General features: G+C 46.6%; 3 protein-coding genes and 1 long non-coding RNA gene across 9 annotated transcripts; 2 read left to right on the forward strand and 2 right to left on the reverse strand.

Annotated features, from left to right (window-relative positions):
* Nucleotides 1-50: 50 nt before the first annotated feature.
* On the reverse strand, nt 51-3726 carry dhrs4 (dehydrogenase/reductase (SDR family) member 4). 3 transcript variants are annotated; one of them, XM_084691759.1, is made up of 10 exons: nt 3497-3720; nt 3377-3399; nt 3106-3221; nt 2705-2882; nt 2418-2519; nt 2174-2244; nt 2008-2059; nt 1404-1538; nt 909-964; nt 51-725 (listed from the first exon to the last, which is right to left on the reverse strand). In XM_084691759.1, the coding sequence occupies exons 2-10, from the start codon at nt 3389-3391 to the stop codon at nt 611-613; spliced, it is 840 nt and encodes a 279-aa protein (XP_084547885.1). In that variant the 5' UTR covers nt 3392-3399; nt 3497-3720; the 3' UTR covers nt 51-610. The 3 variants fall into 3 exon arrangements, with proteins under 3 accessions (XP_084547885.1, XP_084547884.1, XP_084547886.1); XM_084691758.1 differs by having other exon boundaries at nt 3377-3715; XM_084691760.1 differs by lacking the exon at nt 51-725 and having other exon boundaries at nt 928-1152; nt 3377-3726.
* On the forward strand, nt 3630-7732 carry LOC146221982 (putative butyrophilin subfamily 2 member A3). 4 transcript variants are annotated; one of them, XM_084691764.1, is made up of 11 exons: nt 3630-3757; nt 3868-3979; nt 4347-4424; nt 4552-4596; nt 4867-4917; nt 5107-5145; nt 5250-5276; nt 5443-5469; nt 5794-5820; nt 5899-6879; nt 7498-7732. In XM_084691764.1, exons 3-10 carry the CDS (start codon nt 4358-4360, stop codon nt 6411-6413), a joined length of 798 nt encoding a protein of 265 aa, XP_084547890.1. In that variant the 5' UTR covers nt 3630-3757; nt 3868-3979; nt 4347-4357; the 3' UTR covers nt 6414-6879; nt 7498-7732. The 4 variants fall into 4 exon arrangements, with proteins under 4 accessions (XP_084547890.1, XP_084547889.1, XP_084547888.1 ...); XM_084691763.1 differs by having other exon boundaries at nt 3868-4424; XM_084691762.1 differs by having other exon boundaries at nt 3868-4917; nt 5899-6533; nt 6640-6879.
* On the reverse strand, nt 7082-8915 carry LOC146221983 (uncharacterized). Its single transcript, XR_014746760.1, has 3 exons — nt 8779-8915; nt 7384-7450; nt 7082-7170 (listed from the first exon to the last, which is right to left on the reverse strand). It is a non-coding gene; the product is annotated as an uncharacterized LOC146221983 (long non-coding RNA).
* Nucleotides 8162-16845, forward strand: efs (embryonal Fyn-associated substrate). The gene is made up of 8 exons (XM_084691735.1): nt 8162-8313; nt 8810-9080; nt 10253-11599; nt 11878-12000; nt 12494-13459; nt 13587-13655; nt 14358-14615; nt 14777-16845. The coding sequence occupies exons 2-8, from the start codon at nt 9069-9071 to the stop codon at nt 14957-14959; spliced, it is 2958 nt and encodes a 985-aa protein (XP_084547861.1). The 5' UTR covers nt 8162-8313; nt 8810-9068; the 3' UTR covers nt 14960-16845.
* The last annotated feature ends 9 nt before the right edge of the window (nt 16846-16854 follow it).

A 16854-nucleotide genomic window follows, 5' to 3' on the forward strand; every position in this document is an offset into this window, starting at 1 on the left:
TAAATATACCAGTGAAAAGTGATGGTGTTTCAATCCAGCCAGGGACTATGTTGGGTAAAAAGAATGTAAGCTATAGAAGTTTTGTTTATAGTTTTGATTTCAGAAAACAGAAATTGTGAATTCAACATGTTTGACATTAACATATCAAATTATTTGTGATTTGGGTATTTACATTAATTAAAAAGTTTACAGTTCAGAGCATTTTCATTTGATATTTACTAGTGTTATCTGTCAACGATTAATTGAAACTATATTTTGTCTAATGGTACATTTCTCCATATAGAATCACTTGATAAATCTTGTATATCTGTCAATCCTTAGAATGTGAAAAGTGTTTTATATAAGGCACGTCATAAGTATATACTTATAATATGTTTACAAAATGTGTGCCAAGAATACTGTCAAATCATTGTTGATCAGTGGACCTTAGCTTCCGTCAGTCGAGCTTCATCTGGTGATGTTAGCAAAAAGAAGAAAGCATTTTGTGAAATAGGTGCTTTCCTTGCATATAGATGGACAAGTAAGAACTTTATGTTGGCAGCATGCCTTGAGATGTCTTAATTGTCTATATCTCAAGACTTGATCATGGCTGTGTTTGAAAAGGTCCAGTTTACAGCCTGCAGCTAATTCCTCCTGTCACAGAGACAGTCTCCCCGGTCATATAGGAGGCCTCCTTGGAGCACAGGAAAGCAATCACGCCACCAATCTCCTCTGGCTCTCCAATCCTGAGAAGAATGAAAAGTACCGTTTTACGTTTTCTTTCCAAACCACGTACCACAGACTCCCTTAGCCTTCACCAACAGGGTAAAACAGTAAATTCACTGAAGGGATACACATCATTACTGAGATCCGAAAGTGGAAAACATTTGGTGACGACAGTGTGCAGAGCAGATCGAAGTTGACTTCACCTTTTAATGCAGAGCTGCTTTTTGAACTCGTCCACAACGTCTTCATTCTGCCACAACTGTGGAAAGGACACAGCCATGTAAGCGCAGACATAAAACCACTAGATGATGTCATCACAGCAAGACCTTTTAGGTCCCCGTTGAAGGTTTTGTCAGCACGTCAATGAGGAAAAGTGGAATAGGCCTTGTGGTGGATTGATAAACGAGAAGCGCTATGGCAACAGCTCCAACCCGATTTCTGTCTGTCCTGAAGGGAGTGAGGACAGGGAATCAGAATTTGGTTTATTCGCCATGTATGTTATATAAACACAGAATTTACTGTGGAAGGGAGGTGCAAACCACTAAATATATACATATCTTAAATTAGGTAAAAGTACAAAAGTTTAACTACCTTAAAAAACTAAATCTAAGAATAAAACAATTTAAATATAAAAAATATAAAAATAAGAAGAAGAAGAAGAAGGAAGATCGGGGTGCGGATGAACGGAGGCCCCTCACCGCAGAGCTGAATCGGGTCTTGATGACCCCAGGGGCCACACAGTTGACCCGGATGTTGAGCTGGGCCAGTTCTGGAGCCATGGCTCTGGTCAGTCCCAGCAGGGCTGTCTTACTGACGCTGTACGGACCCAAGGCCTGGGGGACGACACAGAACGGCTCTAGTACAACTCAGACAGAGACATAATCTATCGATACGAGGGAGTCAGGTGGCTGAGCGGGTTGAGCATCGGGCTAGTAATCTGAAGGTTGCCAGTTCGAGCCCTGTCTGGTGCACATGATGTTGTGTCCTTGGACAAGGCACTTCACCCTACTTGCCAAGGGGAAAATGTCCCTGTACTTACTGTAAGTCTCTCTGGATAAGAGCGTCTGCTAAATGACTAAATGTAAAATGTAATACAAAACCTTTAGCCCCCAAAAACACCAACTAAAACACAAGACCACATTTTTCAGGTGTCTACAAAGAAAACTGATGACATGTCTTAATCAAGCTCATGTTTGACGAGATGAGTTGAAACCACCAAAGATGACCACAAACTAACCCTCCATCTATCTTTTCTTTTTACTTGAAAGTTTTGGGGTGCCCGCCCATTATGACCTCACGTACCTGCATGGGCTGGTATGCAGCCACAGATGACACAATCACCACACTGCCGCCCCTGGAAGACAACCACCATGTAGTCAATCATTCACGGTAAATCTGTGGACGTTGCACCCATCAAGGAGCTGAATCCCACAACCCGCCCCCACAACAGCAGCTTCCCCTTACTCACCCCCTCTTCTCCATGTGAGGCACCACTAGCTTTGTCATGAGAAAAGCCGCCTTGACGTTCACACTAAGGATCTGACGGAAAGGTTGGAGAGATTCCATTATTGGCTTGGCGTTAGAGCGAGGTTGTAGCACACACACACACACACATAGATAGATATAGCCCAGTTCTTAACATCAGATAGATCAATAGCTCAAATGCAAGTGCAAATTTGCACTAATATGTTGCATTGTAAATGTTAGGGCACCTTATCCCACACTGCTTCTGTGGAGTCCATGATGTTTCCAAAGTAGGGATTGACAGCTGCATTGGAAACCAGAATGTCTACCCCTCCGCACTTTTCCACTGTCTGGACACAACAGTGGTGAACTATCAGTTATTCGTCAGGAAGCTTCTGCTCACAGCAACAATGCCCGCCTCCAGTCAAAGTTGACTTATTCATGACCTGAGTCAAGCTAGTGTAGCACCTTACTGGAAATAACACAATTCATTAGGTGTGAGGCAGGCCAGTGGACGTTAAGGATTTCTCCTCACCATGTCGACTAAGCGCTCTCTGTCCTCGCTGATGCCAACATTACAGGTGGTCCCAGTGACTTGTATGTTCTCACTCTGCAAGAGGCTCACGGCCTTGTCAACATTAGCCTGCCGCCTACTGCTCACTACCACATGGGCTCCTCTATGGCCTAGTGCCTGAGCTGCAGCAAGACCAATTCTGGAAGAAAAAAGAGGCAGAGGGGGGGGGGGGGAGAGAGAGAGAGAGAGAGAGAGAGAGAGAGACAGAGACAGAGAGAGAGAGAGAGAGAGAGAGAGAGAGAGAGGGGGGGGGGGAGTGAGGTGGGGGGAGAAAGGAAGAGAGTGAGAGAAACTGTTTTTTCAAAGTTGCCCATCAGAAATGCACATCCAAGGAGAGATCACTGGGAGGGACACACTCTTACCCATCTGTGGAGGCTGTCACTATGGCAACTTTTCCAGCAAGACTGTTTTGGGACATTCTCCTAAACCCGCTGACAGGATTCGTCATACGGCTTCTACAAACACTCCTCAGCATTACCTGTGAAATGGCACAGTTCACAGTTTAACGCCACGGCTCGACTTATGATCAGACGCGTTGACAGTGTCAGACTACTATCTGAGGGAGGTTTTTGTTGTTGTTGCAAAATTGCGTATTCGAAGTCAAATGTGTTAGCCAGTTGAAAAAGCACTTACCTTCGCTCTGTGCATGCAACCGTCTACTGACAAGCAGGGTATATGGGTGAAAGGTTATATTAGTTAGGTAGCCACGTTCAAGTCGAACCATTTAGTGCGGGCGGTACAAACGTAACCTACCCACAAATAATAATGTTTAACAATAATGTTAGTATAATAATGGTTTGGTAAAATAAGTAACTGAATCTAAAACTCTTAAATATATGCAGGTATGAGTAGTTAAATAAAAAATTCTTAGATTCGTGCAGCTATGAACCGAGATGGACGGAAACCACTGGGGGACGTTTGTAGGAAGGGATCCGGAAGAGCGCCCATTTCTTTTCCAAAATAAAAGTCCCTTTAAAGCTATTCAGACCACCAGAAGGGGCAGCCGGGCCCAAGGTGAGGCATAATTGTTAAATCAAGTTTGAATTCTGCGCCGAACGTGTTCACCGTTTAGGATATGTAATATGGCATTTTGTGGTGTTTTTAATAATGTATGTTTAATCCAGGTGACGCACGCTGAACTGCGGACAACAAAGCACACCAAACAACTCTGGAAGTTCACTGGTGGATGGACTTCATAAAATGAGCATATAAAGGGTTTCAAGGTCTCCAGAATCAGTATGTAATTGACCAAATATTTTGTTTCAATGCAAATGTTTCATTTGTGACACCATACTCTCTCCCACTGACGGGCGAGAAATAAAAACGCTTTGTTGCAATGGCAGTTTATTGCAATTAAGCATTCCACAGGTGAGTTGATTAATAGTCTGAGTAAGGAAATCGACCTGTTTTAATTTCCTCTTCATCTTGGCCATCCCAGTAAATAAGTCTTTGTTGCAACTATGTCCATGAATTGTGTCGTCGTTTTCCTTTCCTGTTTATGAAATAATACTTTCTCCATCCACTGTGTGAACAAAAATTGTAATGCGATAGCGGGGCTGTAATTAACGCATCTAAATCTAAATTGACCTTTTATTCTTGTTAGGAGCTTCAACAATGCCTTTGCTTGTCCCTATTTGGACTACAGTCACAGTCTTGCTAGTTTGTGGACTTGGTGCTTGTGGTGGGTGCTTTGCTTATCTGTATATTTGTTAGTTAGGGCTTTTATTTTCATACTGTACATTGCCACCATTGTTAACTTGATTTGTAAAACGCTATGTGAAGCTTTTGACCTTGACGTTTCTTTTCAGTTTATTACATTGTACGTTTAGAGAGACAACTGTTAGAATCTTCTGGTGAGTATTTCTACTTGAATCTGTGAACGGTTGTGCCCATGTGTACCTTATTCAACTGAACAATGGAATCTTCATTGAAGAAAATTGAGGTTATTAAAATCAAGCAGAGTCGATGGTAACAAGGCAAGCCAAACTGAGGACCTTTTATGCTGTTAAACCGAATTACTACATTATCCAGTATATCAAATACATGTTGGAAGGTCTGTGGTTATCCTATAATGTTCACTCACTCGAGCTGTACTTTGCTACAAATTGCTCTTTCTGTCCTAGGTTCACTTTCAGAGTTGGCATCTGATGAAGGGTCAAGTAATCAGACATCAGGTACATATCTGATTAGAGCTTTGATATCCAACATAAAAACTACCGAGTACCTTATGCTGTTAGAAATTTAGTATTACTACATTATCCAGTACATATCAAATACATGTTGGAAGGTCTGTGGTTATCCTATAATGTTCACTCACTAAGGCTATACTTTCCCTGAAAATTGCTTCCTCGGTTCACTTTCAGAGTTGGCATCTGATGCAGAGTCAAGTAATCAGACATCAGGTAAATATCTGAGTAGAGCTTTGATATCCAACATAAAAACACTTGTTTCCATGTAAGATCAGTCCAACAATTGTAAACTTGTCTTAACTTTTTTTTTTTTCCAGTTGAGCCAAACTGGTACCTCCTTGCAGGTTGGTTGTAGTTAATGGTTAAACTCATGGTTATATAGTTGGCTAGAAACTGTAAATGTTTGATTTTAGTGATTTAAGATGACAAATGATCTAATTCTGGATTTAATTCATATCAATTAAGGTTTATTTATTATTTGCTCCCCCCTATACACACTCACTCACTCAGTTAAAGATGGCAGGATCAGAGACGACGGTAAGGTTTTGCACAATTCTGCTGTTTTTGCCCTCTTGTCCCTTTGTCAATTCCCCCCTAACACATTTCTCCCTGCCCCAGTGACAGCTTCTTAACTTACCAAAGTCCTTCCAAAAGGTCAAATATATTCACAGGTGATCCAGCATGTAAAATCACTGCTCTTTCCTTCCATTGACTATAAGTATCTTACTATCACCATTATTTTAGAGATGGGTATTTTGGTTCTAAGAAGTGGGAGACAGTTTAAACATTTGGTGAAATTGGTTCTGTCAGTTCGGATACTGTTTTTACACGACAGCTGAGAGATTTCACTTTCCATTTCAGTGTGGAAGTGGATACAGAGCTCTAAAGGTACGTGTTTGGTGTATTTTCCATTTTGTATACATGCAGAAGCTTGTAACACATCATACTGCTTTCTTTTTTTTGCAGTCAAGATTGTGCTGGAAACCAAAACGGCCAATAGTTTTTTGAGGCTGAGTAACGACACCCAGAAAGTGTATTTGGCATTTACTAAATCAAACTCTGTAACTGCCGACCCCCTGAGATTCAGTGCATGTACCTGCATCCTCGGAAAGGACTCCTTCAAAAAGAGGTTCTACTTTGAAGTCCAGCTCCTGTCGAGCGAATGGTCAGTGGGGGTCACTTACAGCAACGCCAAAACCAACATTACCCCGTTGTCTGATGTTGTCTGGAGTATAGGAATGAAGAAAAACAAGTTCTACGCTTTTTTGACTGTTTCCAAGTTGCTTAACAAGCCTGTGCCCAAGTTATTAGGGGTACACCTGAACTACCAGAGAGGGACAGTGGCCTTCTACAACGTCGAAACTCAGGAATTCATTACAGTTATATCTGTAGGTCGCACCTTCAGTAGGTCTGTAGTGCCTTTTTTCTTTGGTGTAAGTTATGAGTCAGATCTAAGCTTGTTTTTATTGAGAAACTCGTGATTCATTATTGGGTGAACTGAACAAAAAATAATATTTTAATGTTGTCTATACTGTACTGACGCCCTTCGGAGCAAGGGGAGGACTGTAATGATAAAGAATGGGGGTTACATTCCAGGCAAGGTAATGCACCTCAAACTGCAACAAGGGCCTCCCTCCCTCTAGTCTTACATCCCATTAGGCATACCCCTTCTATTTTTAAATCATTGACCTGACCTCACTGCCTCAGTGTCTAGCCCTATCTGCTGCACTCTACGCTGAATGCACTGGTACTGCTGATTTGGTGCCGACAAGTGCCAGTGAAGATGGTTCATCTCTCCTCCAACCCACCTGTGGTCCACAGTGTGGGTGTCACCGTGTACAGGCCTCCACCCAGCCCGGTGGAGGTGCTGGACCACAGCCCGGGGACCGTGCCTGTGTTCTGGCTCAGCAGACTCCTTCCAACCACAGTCCAGGGGAACAGTTCCTGGTAAGATTTCCAGTGTTCAGAATGGTTACTCTGAAGTGAGGCACTGCAGAGATGTCTTGGGGGATAAGGGGTTATTTTGAGAGTTGGTGGGTTTGAATGTATGGGGATATATAGATGTCTGCATGTGTAGTTTGTTTCTGAAATTGTACAAGGCCCCCCACCCCCCAAAAAGAGAACCCCCCACACACACACACACACACACACTTCCTTCCTCTGTTTGACTACACCTGTTTCCTTGTCTGGTGAGAATTCCGATGCTATTTTTTCTCCCATTCAGTCACGGCCATCTGTCTGGAGTGGACATGGTTTGTTTTTTAACCAGACTATAGCTGTGCTGCTCCAACTCATTCCATAATCAACCCCAAAAGAATGCATTCACCAAAGGATTTCTGAACCTTTTTCAGGGTTAAACTGTTACTTTTTAGTTAGTTTTAGAACATGTACCTGCTAGTAAATGTTATTGTTGGAATTCTTTCCATAATTGAGTTATGATGATGCACATACCAAACTTGTCAACGATAGGGTCTTCTGCTACTGGGAATCTTGTCATCACCACTCTGACCCACAGTCACTGAGGAGGGACAGTTTACTTAATTAAATGTCACGTTTTGACCCCAGGTCATGGCCTCGGGGGTAACTGTAACCAGCTCGGAAGCCGGAAGTGGCGTCGACTGTAGAAGCTGACAGGACTCCTGGCTCTGCACTAGAGTGGCAGAACTGTTCCAGCATGCGCCTGGTTTCTACAGACGCTTGAGATTTGACAACTTTTAAACTGTTTTAAAACTTTTTACCTCTTTAAAATGCCTTCATTGTATTTGTCTTTATATTAAATGGTATACCTTTTGTGTGTAAATATGCGCATGCATTTCTCTTTTTTGTTGGTTGAAAACAAATGCGATTTATAGTGTAAGGATTTATTACCCTAATGCCCTTCAAAGCCAAGGGGTTGGGCTTAGGTGACAAGTGTGAAGGGTGGCAAGCTGGCCAATATGACCTTGATATCGTTTTCTAGCATGCCGTTTTACAGACCTAAAAACTAAATTAAAATATTGAACGACGAATGTGAAACTAAAGAAAATCAATGGAGTTTGGCCAATTAAGTCCCCCTTGACTCGATAGTTCCCTCTGCTGACAAGTTATAGGGCAACGACATCTTAATCGAGCTTCTTATATGAGCGTCTTTTCATATGAAACCCCAAAAGGTTGCATCTGTGATAAATGACTGCTACCTAAATACAGTAATTGACTAAAGTTAATAGTGTATGACAATCGGCACGGAATATGCTTTCAAATTCTAGACACGTGACCACGCCGCCCTAGTAATGATAGCAGTAGTCTTCTGAACGAACGCGAGATGACGGTACTACATGCCACACAACTCGCTTTTAGCTGAATCGTATTTGTACAAAATGTGATGTTTGCAAACTGTCTACCGTAAGTTCTCTACCTAATGGTATTTTATTTCATGCCAATATTTTGATAGGTCCGTGGAAATGTTTGTTCACAGGATTTGGCCGTCAAAACCAAACCAAATGGTATTAGCTAGTTATCCTAGCCTAGTAGCTAACCTAGCGGCAAGCAAGCCATGCCTTTTGTTTTGAGTATACTAACCACAGAGTTGTTTAGGAGCAAGTAGGTTGAAACGGTAAACATAGATTGTATAGCCTCAACTGTGATACCGTATAGATATTATAGTATGACTCTGAACCGTAGCCTACGTGTTTAGACTACTTGATATGTGAAATAGAAAAGGTGTATGTATTTCGATTGAGCCTAGTACTGGCCTGTGTTCCAGTTTGCAGGCAGTTGGCGTAGCTATCCAGCAAATTGGAAATCACTACGTAAAGGTTATGTTGTGAAAAATCATTTATGTATAATTGATGAAGCATCACCTCATACCTTGCTCAATCTCGGTTACTGACTCGTCTAGGGAGAGTGACATATCGATGCCACTGCGGAGGTTTGTGTGGTCTGGATGACAGAACCAGCAGTGTGGCTGTGGGCTCATGACACGCTCGACGGCTGCACCTCCAGTTCTCGGGCTGTGGAAATAAGAACAAAACCTCGGACGCTCAGATCGTTTGACGGAAGCAGTCGACCTCCTGTGTTTGTAGATGGACGACCCGGAATTTTGCCGAGTCTGAAGCACGTCGCACTGAAGGAACTCAACGTAAAAGTCTCAAGCAAAAATGTCGCTTTCAGTGAGTACCTCGGTTGCTGTACAGTTGTACAGCGGCTGTAATACATCTGTAGCGGGGTCTTAATCATTGACATTTAGATGGCAATAACGTGCTTTGTTTTCCGTAAAATATAGCAGCATTATTATCAATAATTCTGCACTCGGGCATATAATGTAATGTGGTTTGGTTACATTATATATATATTGTGGTGTGTAAAACCAAACAATATGAGCATTTCTCCCTCATGCTTCATTTTCAGTGTGGGAAAGGGAGCTTCTTTTGCGATTCTCAGTAAATAGCTTTTGCCAATTCTACACGAATCCAACAGTCTCATTTGGTTTCGTCTAATCATCCGAAGTCAGTGTTTAAACCCTTCGTTTGAAACAGTTGTCTCCCTCTTGAATAGACCTAGTTCTTGTGCTCAGCTTGACTCTAAGCATCTTTTCCCCAGGGAGCTTGGTTCAGAAAAGGGCAAAATGAGAGGAGGGGGGTGGGGGGGCAATTAAACCCCAAAAAGGGACAGATGTGCCACCCTCCCCCCTCTACACACCCTCATTACCATTTAGGCCTACCCCTCTTCTACTTTTAAATCATTGACCCGAGTCACTGCCACCGTCTCTCCAGAATTTGCATTGATACTGCTCTTATTGTGGCCTTACTCACTCTCGCTTTCTCACTCTCTCTCTCTCTGGAGCTCTCTGTCTCTGGAGCTCTCTGTCTCTGGAGCTCTCTCTCTCTCTGGAGCTCTCTCTCTCTGGAGCTCTCTCTCTCTCTGGAGCTCTCTCTCTGGAGCTCTCTCTCTCTCTGGAGCTCTCTCTCTCTCTGGAGCTCTCTCTCTCTGGAGCTCTCTCTCTCTCTGGAGCTCTCTCTCTCTCTGGAGCTCTCTCTCTCTAAAGCTCTCTGTCTCTTGTCTTTCTCTATCTCTCTGGCACTCACCGTCTCACACATACGCACACATAAACACTACTGTTCTTCAGCTAATCCCCCCCCTCCTACCCCCACATGCTTTTCCCATTGACACAATTGAACAATCAGCTATGTTATGGCCACCCCACCCCTTCAATGTACTTGGCATTAGCTTGCCATAGGGTGAATTAAGTCCTCTCCCCCAGTTCCTGTGGATATTTGTTGTTGTCTTAAAAACTCACTAGAACCTATTTCTTCCCCCCCCCCACCACCACCACCACCCCTAGACGGTGCTTGCGAAGGCCCTGTTTGACAATGCTGCGGAGAGTCCTGAGGAGCTGGCCTTCCGTAAAGGGGACATCCTGATGGTGCTGGACCAGGACCAGAGCGGGGGGCCCGGCTGGTGGCTGTGTTCTCTGCATGGGCGCCAGGGCATCGCCCCCGCCAACCGCCTCCGCCTCCTCCAGACCGCCCCTCCCCCGGGGACTGACCCTCGGAGGACCCCCAGCGAAGACTCGGTTTACCTCTCCCCCGGCCCGCCTCTGGCCCGGGGCGCGGTTGCCGCGGCGGCGGATGCGGAAGGGGGGGTGTACCGGTCTCCGTCCGGCCAGGGGGAGGCGCTGTACCAGAGCCCCGCGGCCGTGCCCGTGTCCCGGCAAGGGGAGCTCCGCCGTGTCGAGGGCGGACGACCGCGCTCCCGGTCCAGCTCCGGTCCCCGTCCCGAATGGGATCTAGGAGTCGCCGGGCGTCCCCGCTCCCCGTCCCTCCGGGGTCGAGGCACCGACGCGACTACCCTCTACCAGACCCCCACACCCCCCTCCCCCCTCATGGCCTCACAGCATCGCAGAACCCAGGTGGCTGTGGCTGTATCTGTATATGTCAGCGACAGAGAGGCTGGAACTGGACCAGAGAACCAGGAGGAGAACACCTACTTGGTTCCGAGGGAACCGGTACCAGTGGCAGGCCACTCTGAAAGCTCCTACCTCGTGTCCAGGGCGGCGGGGATGCCCAGCGAGGATGTGTACCAGACCCCTACCGGAGGCGCCGATGGTGTCATTCCTTCCTCGGGACCACCAGTCAGCGGCAGTCCTGCTCTGACTAACGGGGCACTTCAGGTCAAACCAGCCCAGGAGAGCCCAGGATTGTACCAGGTTCCCACCCCTGTGGGAGCTGGGCTACACAGGACTCTCCAAAACAACGGCTCTGCTCTGGGCTCCCCCTCCCTTGCTGAGGCCGGCCACCAGCAAAAGGTGGCCCTCAAACCTCCAGGGGGGCAGGGCGTTCCCTCCACCTTGCCCGCCGCCAGGCAAACCAAGCTTGGCCCTTCCCCCCACAGAGGCTCCCCTCTCCTGGCTAGGCAGGCCAGGGTACCGGCGTCACCCAACTTTGCCCGCAAGCCTCCTCCTCCTGCTCCACCGGTCAGGGGGGTGACCAGGAAAGACTTGCCTCAGCAAACCCCTGCTGCGTCCACCGGCAAACCAATCAGCGGATCCACCAATCAGCCCACTCCCTCCAGCCCCGCCCGGGGGAGGGATGAAAGGAGACCAGACGGATGGACAAAAGAGGAGAACTTTGGTCAGGTGGCGCAGAGCAGGAAAGCGGAGGAATTTATCGATCACAACGACGGTGATCAGGTGAGGAAGGAGCTATGAGAGGGTCGTCTTTGAGCGAGGCGCTGTTGAGATGGTGACTGGGGGAGGAGTCACGGGCAGAGCTGGTTGTTGATATTTTGTCGGGTTCTGTAAATGTCTGCATGTGTGAGAGTCTTTAAGCTTCTGAAAAGCATCATGCGTCAAGAAAAACCGGTTTAGTCGCACGATGAGGATGGCTGCGTGCCACAAAAACAACTTGGAAATGCTTTTGCAGCTCCCAGTGGGTTCTCAGCTCAGTCATGTTTGTCCCGCCCTCCCAGGTGTACGATACTCCTCCCAGCAGCAGGTGGCAGCGCCCGGCCCAGGCAGCGGTTCTGTGTGACGATGACAGCATCTACAACACGCCCAGGACCCTTCCCCCGCAGGCTGACCAGGAGTCTGAGGTCAGCGCCTTTGCCTCCTGCCAACTGTCTGCTTCTCTGCTCTCTGAGAACCCCCCCCCACACACACACACACACACACACACATACTACACTCCCTCTCCCGTCGCCTGTCTCTGGCCACACCTGTTTCCCACGGGGCCATCTCGTTGGACTGGTTAGAATTCTGCAGCTCTTTTTTTTTCTTTTCTCTGTCAGTCAGTGCCATATGTCTTGTGTGGAATTATGTTTCACAATGTCCCCCAATATGGCTATGACAGTCCAACTTCCCTCCCCACAATAATCCTTTACTCCTCTGTAGGTCATTTCAATGTGTGCTTGGTGCGTGTGCTGTGTCTTCCGAATTGGACTGCTGGTAGTGGTGCCATAGGGCTGCTGAAATTCTTTCTGAAACTGAAGAATCATTGTGTTGAGGCGATGCACAGTGGAGTACTTCCTTGGGGAACATTATCACACATCAACTCACTTTCTCTCAATTTTTTGTTTGTTTCTCCAGGTTTATGACGTCCCAACCATAACACTAAACCTGTCGTCCGACCCCCTTCAGCAGAAGACTTGCATCGTTACCGTGTTTGCAGAGCTTGAGGTGGACGAGGATGTCTACAGTGTTCCCACCCTGCCCGGCCTGCCCCTCGCCCCGGGAGACGTATCAAACAGCCTAACTGTGGAAGAGAACCACCACAGCCAGGTGTATTCCATCCCGGGTCCAGGAAAACGATCTCCCATGATGGATGGCAACAGTGCAGGAGATCTTGGAGACTCTTCGGAACCTGATTGTGGCATCTATGACGTCCCAGCTCTCACTCTGGACGTTCTGCCATCTTCCTCATCCTCCTCTTCCTCCACTCGTAGGCTGTCCGTGTCGAGCAACGGCTCAGGCGACGTCCAATGGAGAGCCTCCCTGTCTAGCCTCGTCCAATCGGTTCTCAACTCCGCCTCTTCCGTGTCCTCCAGGGACCTGGCCACCTCGTTGGCTGAGATCCTATCGGTCTGGAAGGCGAGCCAGTTCAGCGATCCAACCCTGTCCCTCCAGCAGGCGTGGGCCCGCCTCTCAGACCTCCTCCCGGCTCTTTCTGCTTGCGGCCACGCGTACCCGTCCGAGGCCCTCCTCTCGACGGTCCAGAGAGCCCTGGAGGACACCACCGTCCTGTTGCAGACGCAGAGTCGGCCCCGGCTGCCTTCCCAGGACTCTCTGTCCCGGAGGCCTCTTCCCGCCCTGCCCGTGGGGGACGTGAAGCCTTCCGGGATGGGGTCCCGCAAGGGGAGCTGGATCCAGGAGAGGCCCCTTCCCCCGACCCCCCAGCCGACCTTCCCCCTGCCCCCCGCCGTTCCCTCGGTGACGGTGACCGTGGGGCACGACAACGCAGAGGACGACCCGGGGAACGAGTACGCTGGCATCGGCATGACCCCCATCCCCGCCCCCTTACCTGTGGGCGACAGTGTGGGCTACGTCAAGCTTCAGGTGAGGGGGTGGGGGGGGCTTTAGGGGCGCTTGGTTCTCATTGCCTCTCTGTTCGTAGAAGTGCATTTTCTTTGTTTTTGGTTGTTTTGTACTCACAGTCCAGGTTTGGTCGCCTTCTTTTCCCCAGGGAAAACCGGAACCTCCCCCAGATTTTCTGGTAGAGAACGGGCATACCGTCCGTATGACAGAACCCAGGGTAATTTGAACAATTCTGTTTCTCTCTGTCTCGCTCTCTGTCTGTCTCTGTCTGTCTCTCTCTCTCACACACACACACACACAGTTCATCACCCTTCACATACAGTCTCACACGTTCCCATTCCCACTGTTCATACAGGTCCCCATTCTCACCACACAAACACGCCCTCTCATGAGTCAACAACTGTGTGTATTTTTCCAAATCGTCCTTGTCCTGTCAGCCGTTGACCGAACTACAACTCGTTGAGTTATTCAGCATCGACCTCCACAGATCAGCTGCTCCTGTTTACCCAGTAGGATAAGGATTAGGTCTAAATCTCATCAGTCTTTGCTTGTATCGCTGTCTCTGTCGAAAGCATGTTTACCCCTTCTGACTGGAGACTTGATGTTACATCACAGAGGTCATCCTTCAGTCTGGGAATATTACATGATAAGGAATGGTGTTCGCCTAACAGAGGCAAAGCTCCTGGGATCTCCTCTTGCTGGGTTATGTTTCATCGGTTTACTTTTTCCGATGATAAAAAAACTTTATTGCCATGTTCAAGTATAATAATGAACATAGACATGATCACTAATGAAATAATTCCATCTCAGTCAGCACTGACGAGCTAAAAAAGACCCCAGGACTATATAACAGATGAGCTGTTTCTTATTCTTTATCTTGTTTCTCTCTTCTCCATTCCCTCGACCTTTCCCTCTCCAGGTGAGCCCCTCTCCTCCACTTCCTGTCTCTCTTTCGTTGGAGGACTCGGAGCTCCTGTCGTTCTACTCCTCCCAGAGTCTGGCTCACCTGTCCTGCCTGGCTGACTCCATCGACTTGCTGTTCAGCAGCGTGCAGGGGAACCAGCCGCCGCGCGTCTTCGTTTCCCGGGGGAAGAGTCTGATCGTCACGGCGCACAAGCTCGTGTTCATCGGAGACACACTCTCCCGCCTCCTGACGTCCCCTGATTTAAGAACAAAGGTTGGTGCACACACAGGACAGCGCACACACTCCAGAACTACGGATCTACTACTGAACCATTAAACGTGGTGTGTTTGTGTGTTTGTTTGTTTTTTATACATAAACATACATTCTATAAAATGTGTGAGTTTCTTAAATAATCTCTTATTTCACTCACACAGGTCACGACCTCGGGAGGGAGACTATGCCAGGCCCTGAAGACGGTTGTCGTAGCGACCAAAGGCGCCGCCCAGAACTACCCATCTGTCTCCGCCACGCAGGAAATGGTGGACCGGGTGGCGGAGCTATCCCAGCATGCAGCTGGTTTCTCCGGCCTGCTTCAGCGTCTGGCTCAGATCTCTTGACGCTTCTTTTCCTATTTCTCAGATTTGTTTACACTACACAGTGCATTTTTCTCTTTTTTAAATGCCTTAGTTGTTACAGTGTGTGTGTGTGTTGTCTTTATATTGAATGGTTCGAAGCACAGCCCCGAGGAAGAATTTACAATTTTTGAGCAGAAGAAGTGATTGCGAGGCCTCAATTGTCGCCTACTTTGATCGTGTGTGTGTGTTTGCACTATTTGTTCGTGTGTGTGTCTGCGTATGTGTCGGTTTTGCCTTCCTTCACCACTGTGCTTTGGTGCCAAGCACACTTGTCTCTTGTCTCTCTGATAACTTATTGATTATGTTAGAAACCTCTGTGACTTGTTCACATCTTTGTGGTTCATATGTATTTTGGGAGCCCTCTTCTATTCGTCTACCATAATTTCTTTGCTATTTACACTCATGTTTTCCTTTTTGTATCTATGCATCTCTATTTATTATGTCTCTCTTTAATGTTTTCACGTCATATAGCATGTGGGCCTCGTATTAGGTTTTGATTGCGTGTGTTTTGAGCGGATAAGAGCTTTGAGCTATGTTACTGTGGTGGTTCTGGAAATGGTAAGGGTGTCTAACTTTGTTAGCTGTGGGTTAAAGAGTGGAGTGGAAGGGTGTGGTGTTTACATGCTTTTGTTAGGTTGCTAAACCTATGGTGCTTAAGTAATCGTCTAGGTATATATGTTGATGCAAGGCCTTCTATTCTACATCAGCCTTCTACTGGCTAACACACGTTTCCCCCTCAAAGAAAATCATTTTTTGCGATGGTCTTGAGAAGGGGTCACTACACTATCACTCCCCTTTTCTCATCAGGAAGTGTGGGGAAGCAAGTTATATGAGTGCTGTTGAGGGTGGTAGAGAGGGATTGAAAGTGAGAGTAACTGAAGAGTCTGTGTGCAGTAGGCTGTGTTCTTTCCCACGGTCTGGTCAAAAACCTGTCTGCTGAGTTCAGCCTGTCCCCACCTGTTTCTCTGTGATTTTTATGACACTGCCGCCCACAAGCAGTCATTTTGGTTATTATCTTCATGTCGGTTGCTCCTGGGTCCATTTTGTGTCGTCTTTGGTGTTTACTAAGAAAGCTGTTGTTCCAGGGTTTGCAGTGTAGAGATCTGCCAGGAAACTGAGCAAAACATTTTTGTTTGAGGTTTATTCCAGAGTAAACAGTCTAAGTCTGCAAAAATGATATATTTCCTCAACCACGAAACCTTGCATACCGTTTAGCAACATCAGTTATATGATGATCTTTGTGGAGCAAACACAGCAGGCGACCCATCCTCCTGTTTGTCTAACATTTTCCACATCAGAATGTCATGTTTACCCAAAGCCACAATCTGATCACCAGTTTGTGATCGGTTTGTTTGAGAGGACAAAGATGCAACTTTGCCAAATTACAGTCGTCTGACCGTAGTCGGAACGGAAGTGTTTTGCCTTTCAGCGCCACCTAGTGGGGTACCAGTATTTCTAGTATTACTACACGATGTGTGTTGGCCTTATGTAAAAGCATCACCCATGAATAAGAACCATAATCATATTTATTGATCGTTTATTGCTTTCTGATCTGCATGGCTTTAAGTTGCGTTATTTTATAAATACACATTTAACCAGGGACGTTTTCACTCAGTGAATTAAATTAACTCATGGTTCAAAAGAAAAAATAGGAACAGTTACAGTCTAAGCTACAATTCTTTTTTTTCTATCAGAATGTATTTTTGACAGTTTTTCATACGTTCATTTATACACTACGTGGATTTGTTGTACGGCTCGGTGAGGTTTGTCAGTATTGAAGACAGTAACCACAGCGTTGAAGCTGAACGCTGTTCAGATGTTTGTTGATTATTTCCCCTCTAAAATGCACAAATACATTTTCCACTACACTGATGTTT

The sequence above is a fragment of the Hypomesus nipponensis genome, chromosome 25 (genome assembly GCF_054491055.1).
Source record: "Hypomesus nipponensis isolate SF chromosome 25, ASM5449105v1, whole genome shotgun sequence".
Taxonomy (NCBI): Eukaryota; Metazoa; Chordata; class Actinopteri; order Osmeriformes; family Osmeridae; genus Hypomesus; species Hypomesus nipponensis.

Coding starts and splice junctions, on each gene's coding strand:
- dhrs4 (XM_084691759.1), bottom strand. Junction 2,883..3,105: donor GTGACAGCCTCCACAGATGG/GTAAGAGTGTGT, acceptor TTTTTCTTCCAG/AATTGGTCTTGCTGCAGCTC. Junction 2,245..2,417: donor CAGAAGCAGTGTGGGATAAG/GTGCCCTAACAT, acceptor CCTTTCCGTCAG/ATCCTTAGTGTGAACGTCAA.
- LOC146221982 (XM_084691761.1), top strand. CDS start 4,743: ATGCTGTTAAACCGAATTACTACATTATCCAGTATATCAAATACATGT. Junction 4,918..5,106: donor GTCAAGTAATCAGACATCAG/GTACATATCTGA, acceptor GTTCACTTTCAG/AGTTGGCATCTGATGCAGAG. Junction 5,470..5,793: donor TGGCAGGATCAGAGACGACG/GTAAGGTTTTGC, acceptor TTTCCATTTCAG/TGTGGAAGTGGATACAGAGC.
- efs (XM_084691735.1), top strand. Junction 12,001..12,493: donor AGGCTGACCAGGAGTCTGAG/GTCAGCGCCTTT, acceptor TTGTTTCTCCAG/GTTTATGACGTCCCAACCAT. Junction 13,656..14,357: donor TCCGTATGACAGAACCCAGG/GTAATTTGAACA, acceptor TTCCCTCTCCAG/GTGAGCCCCTCTCCTCCACT.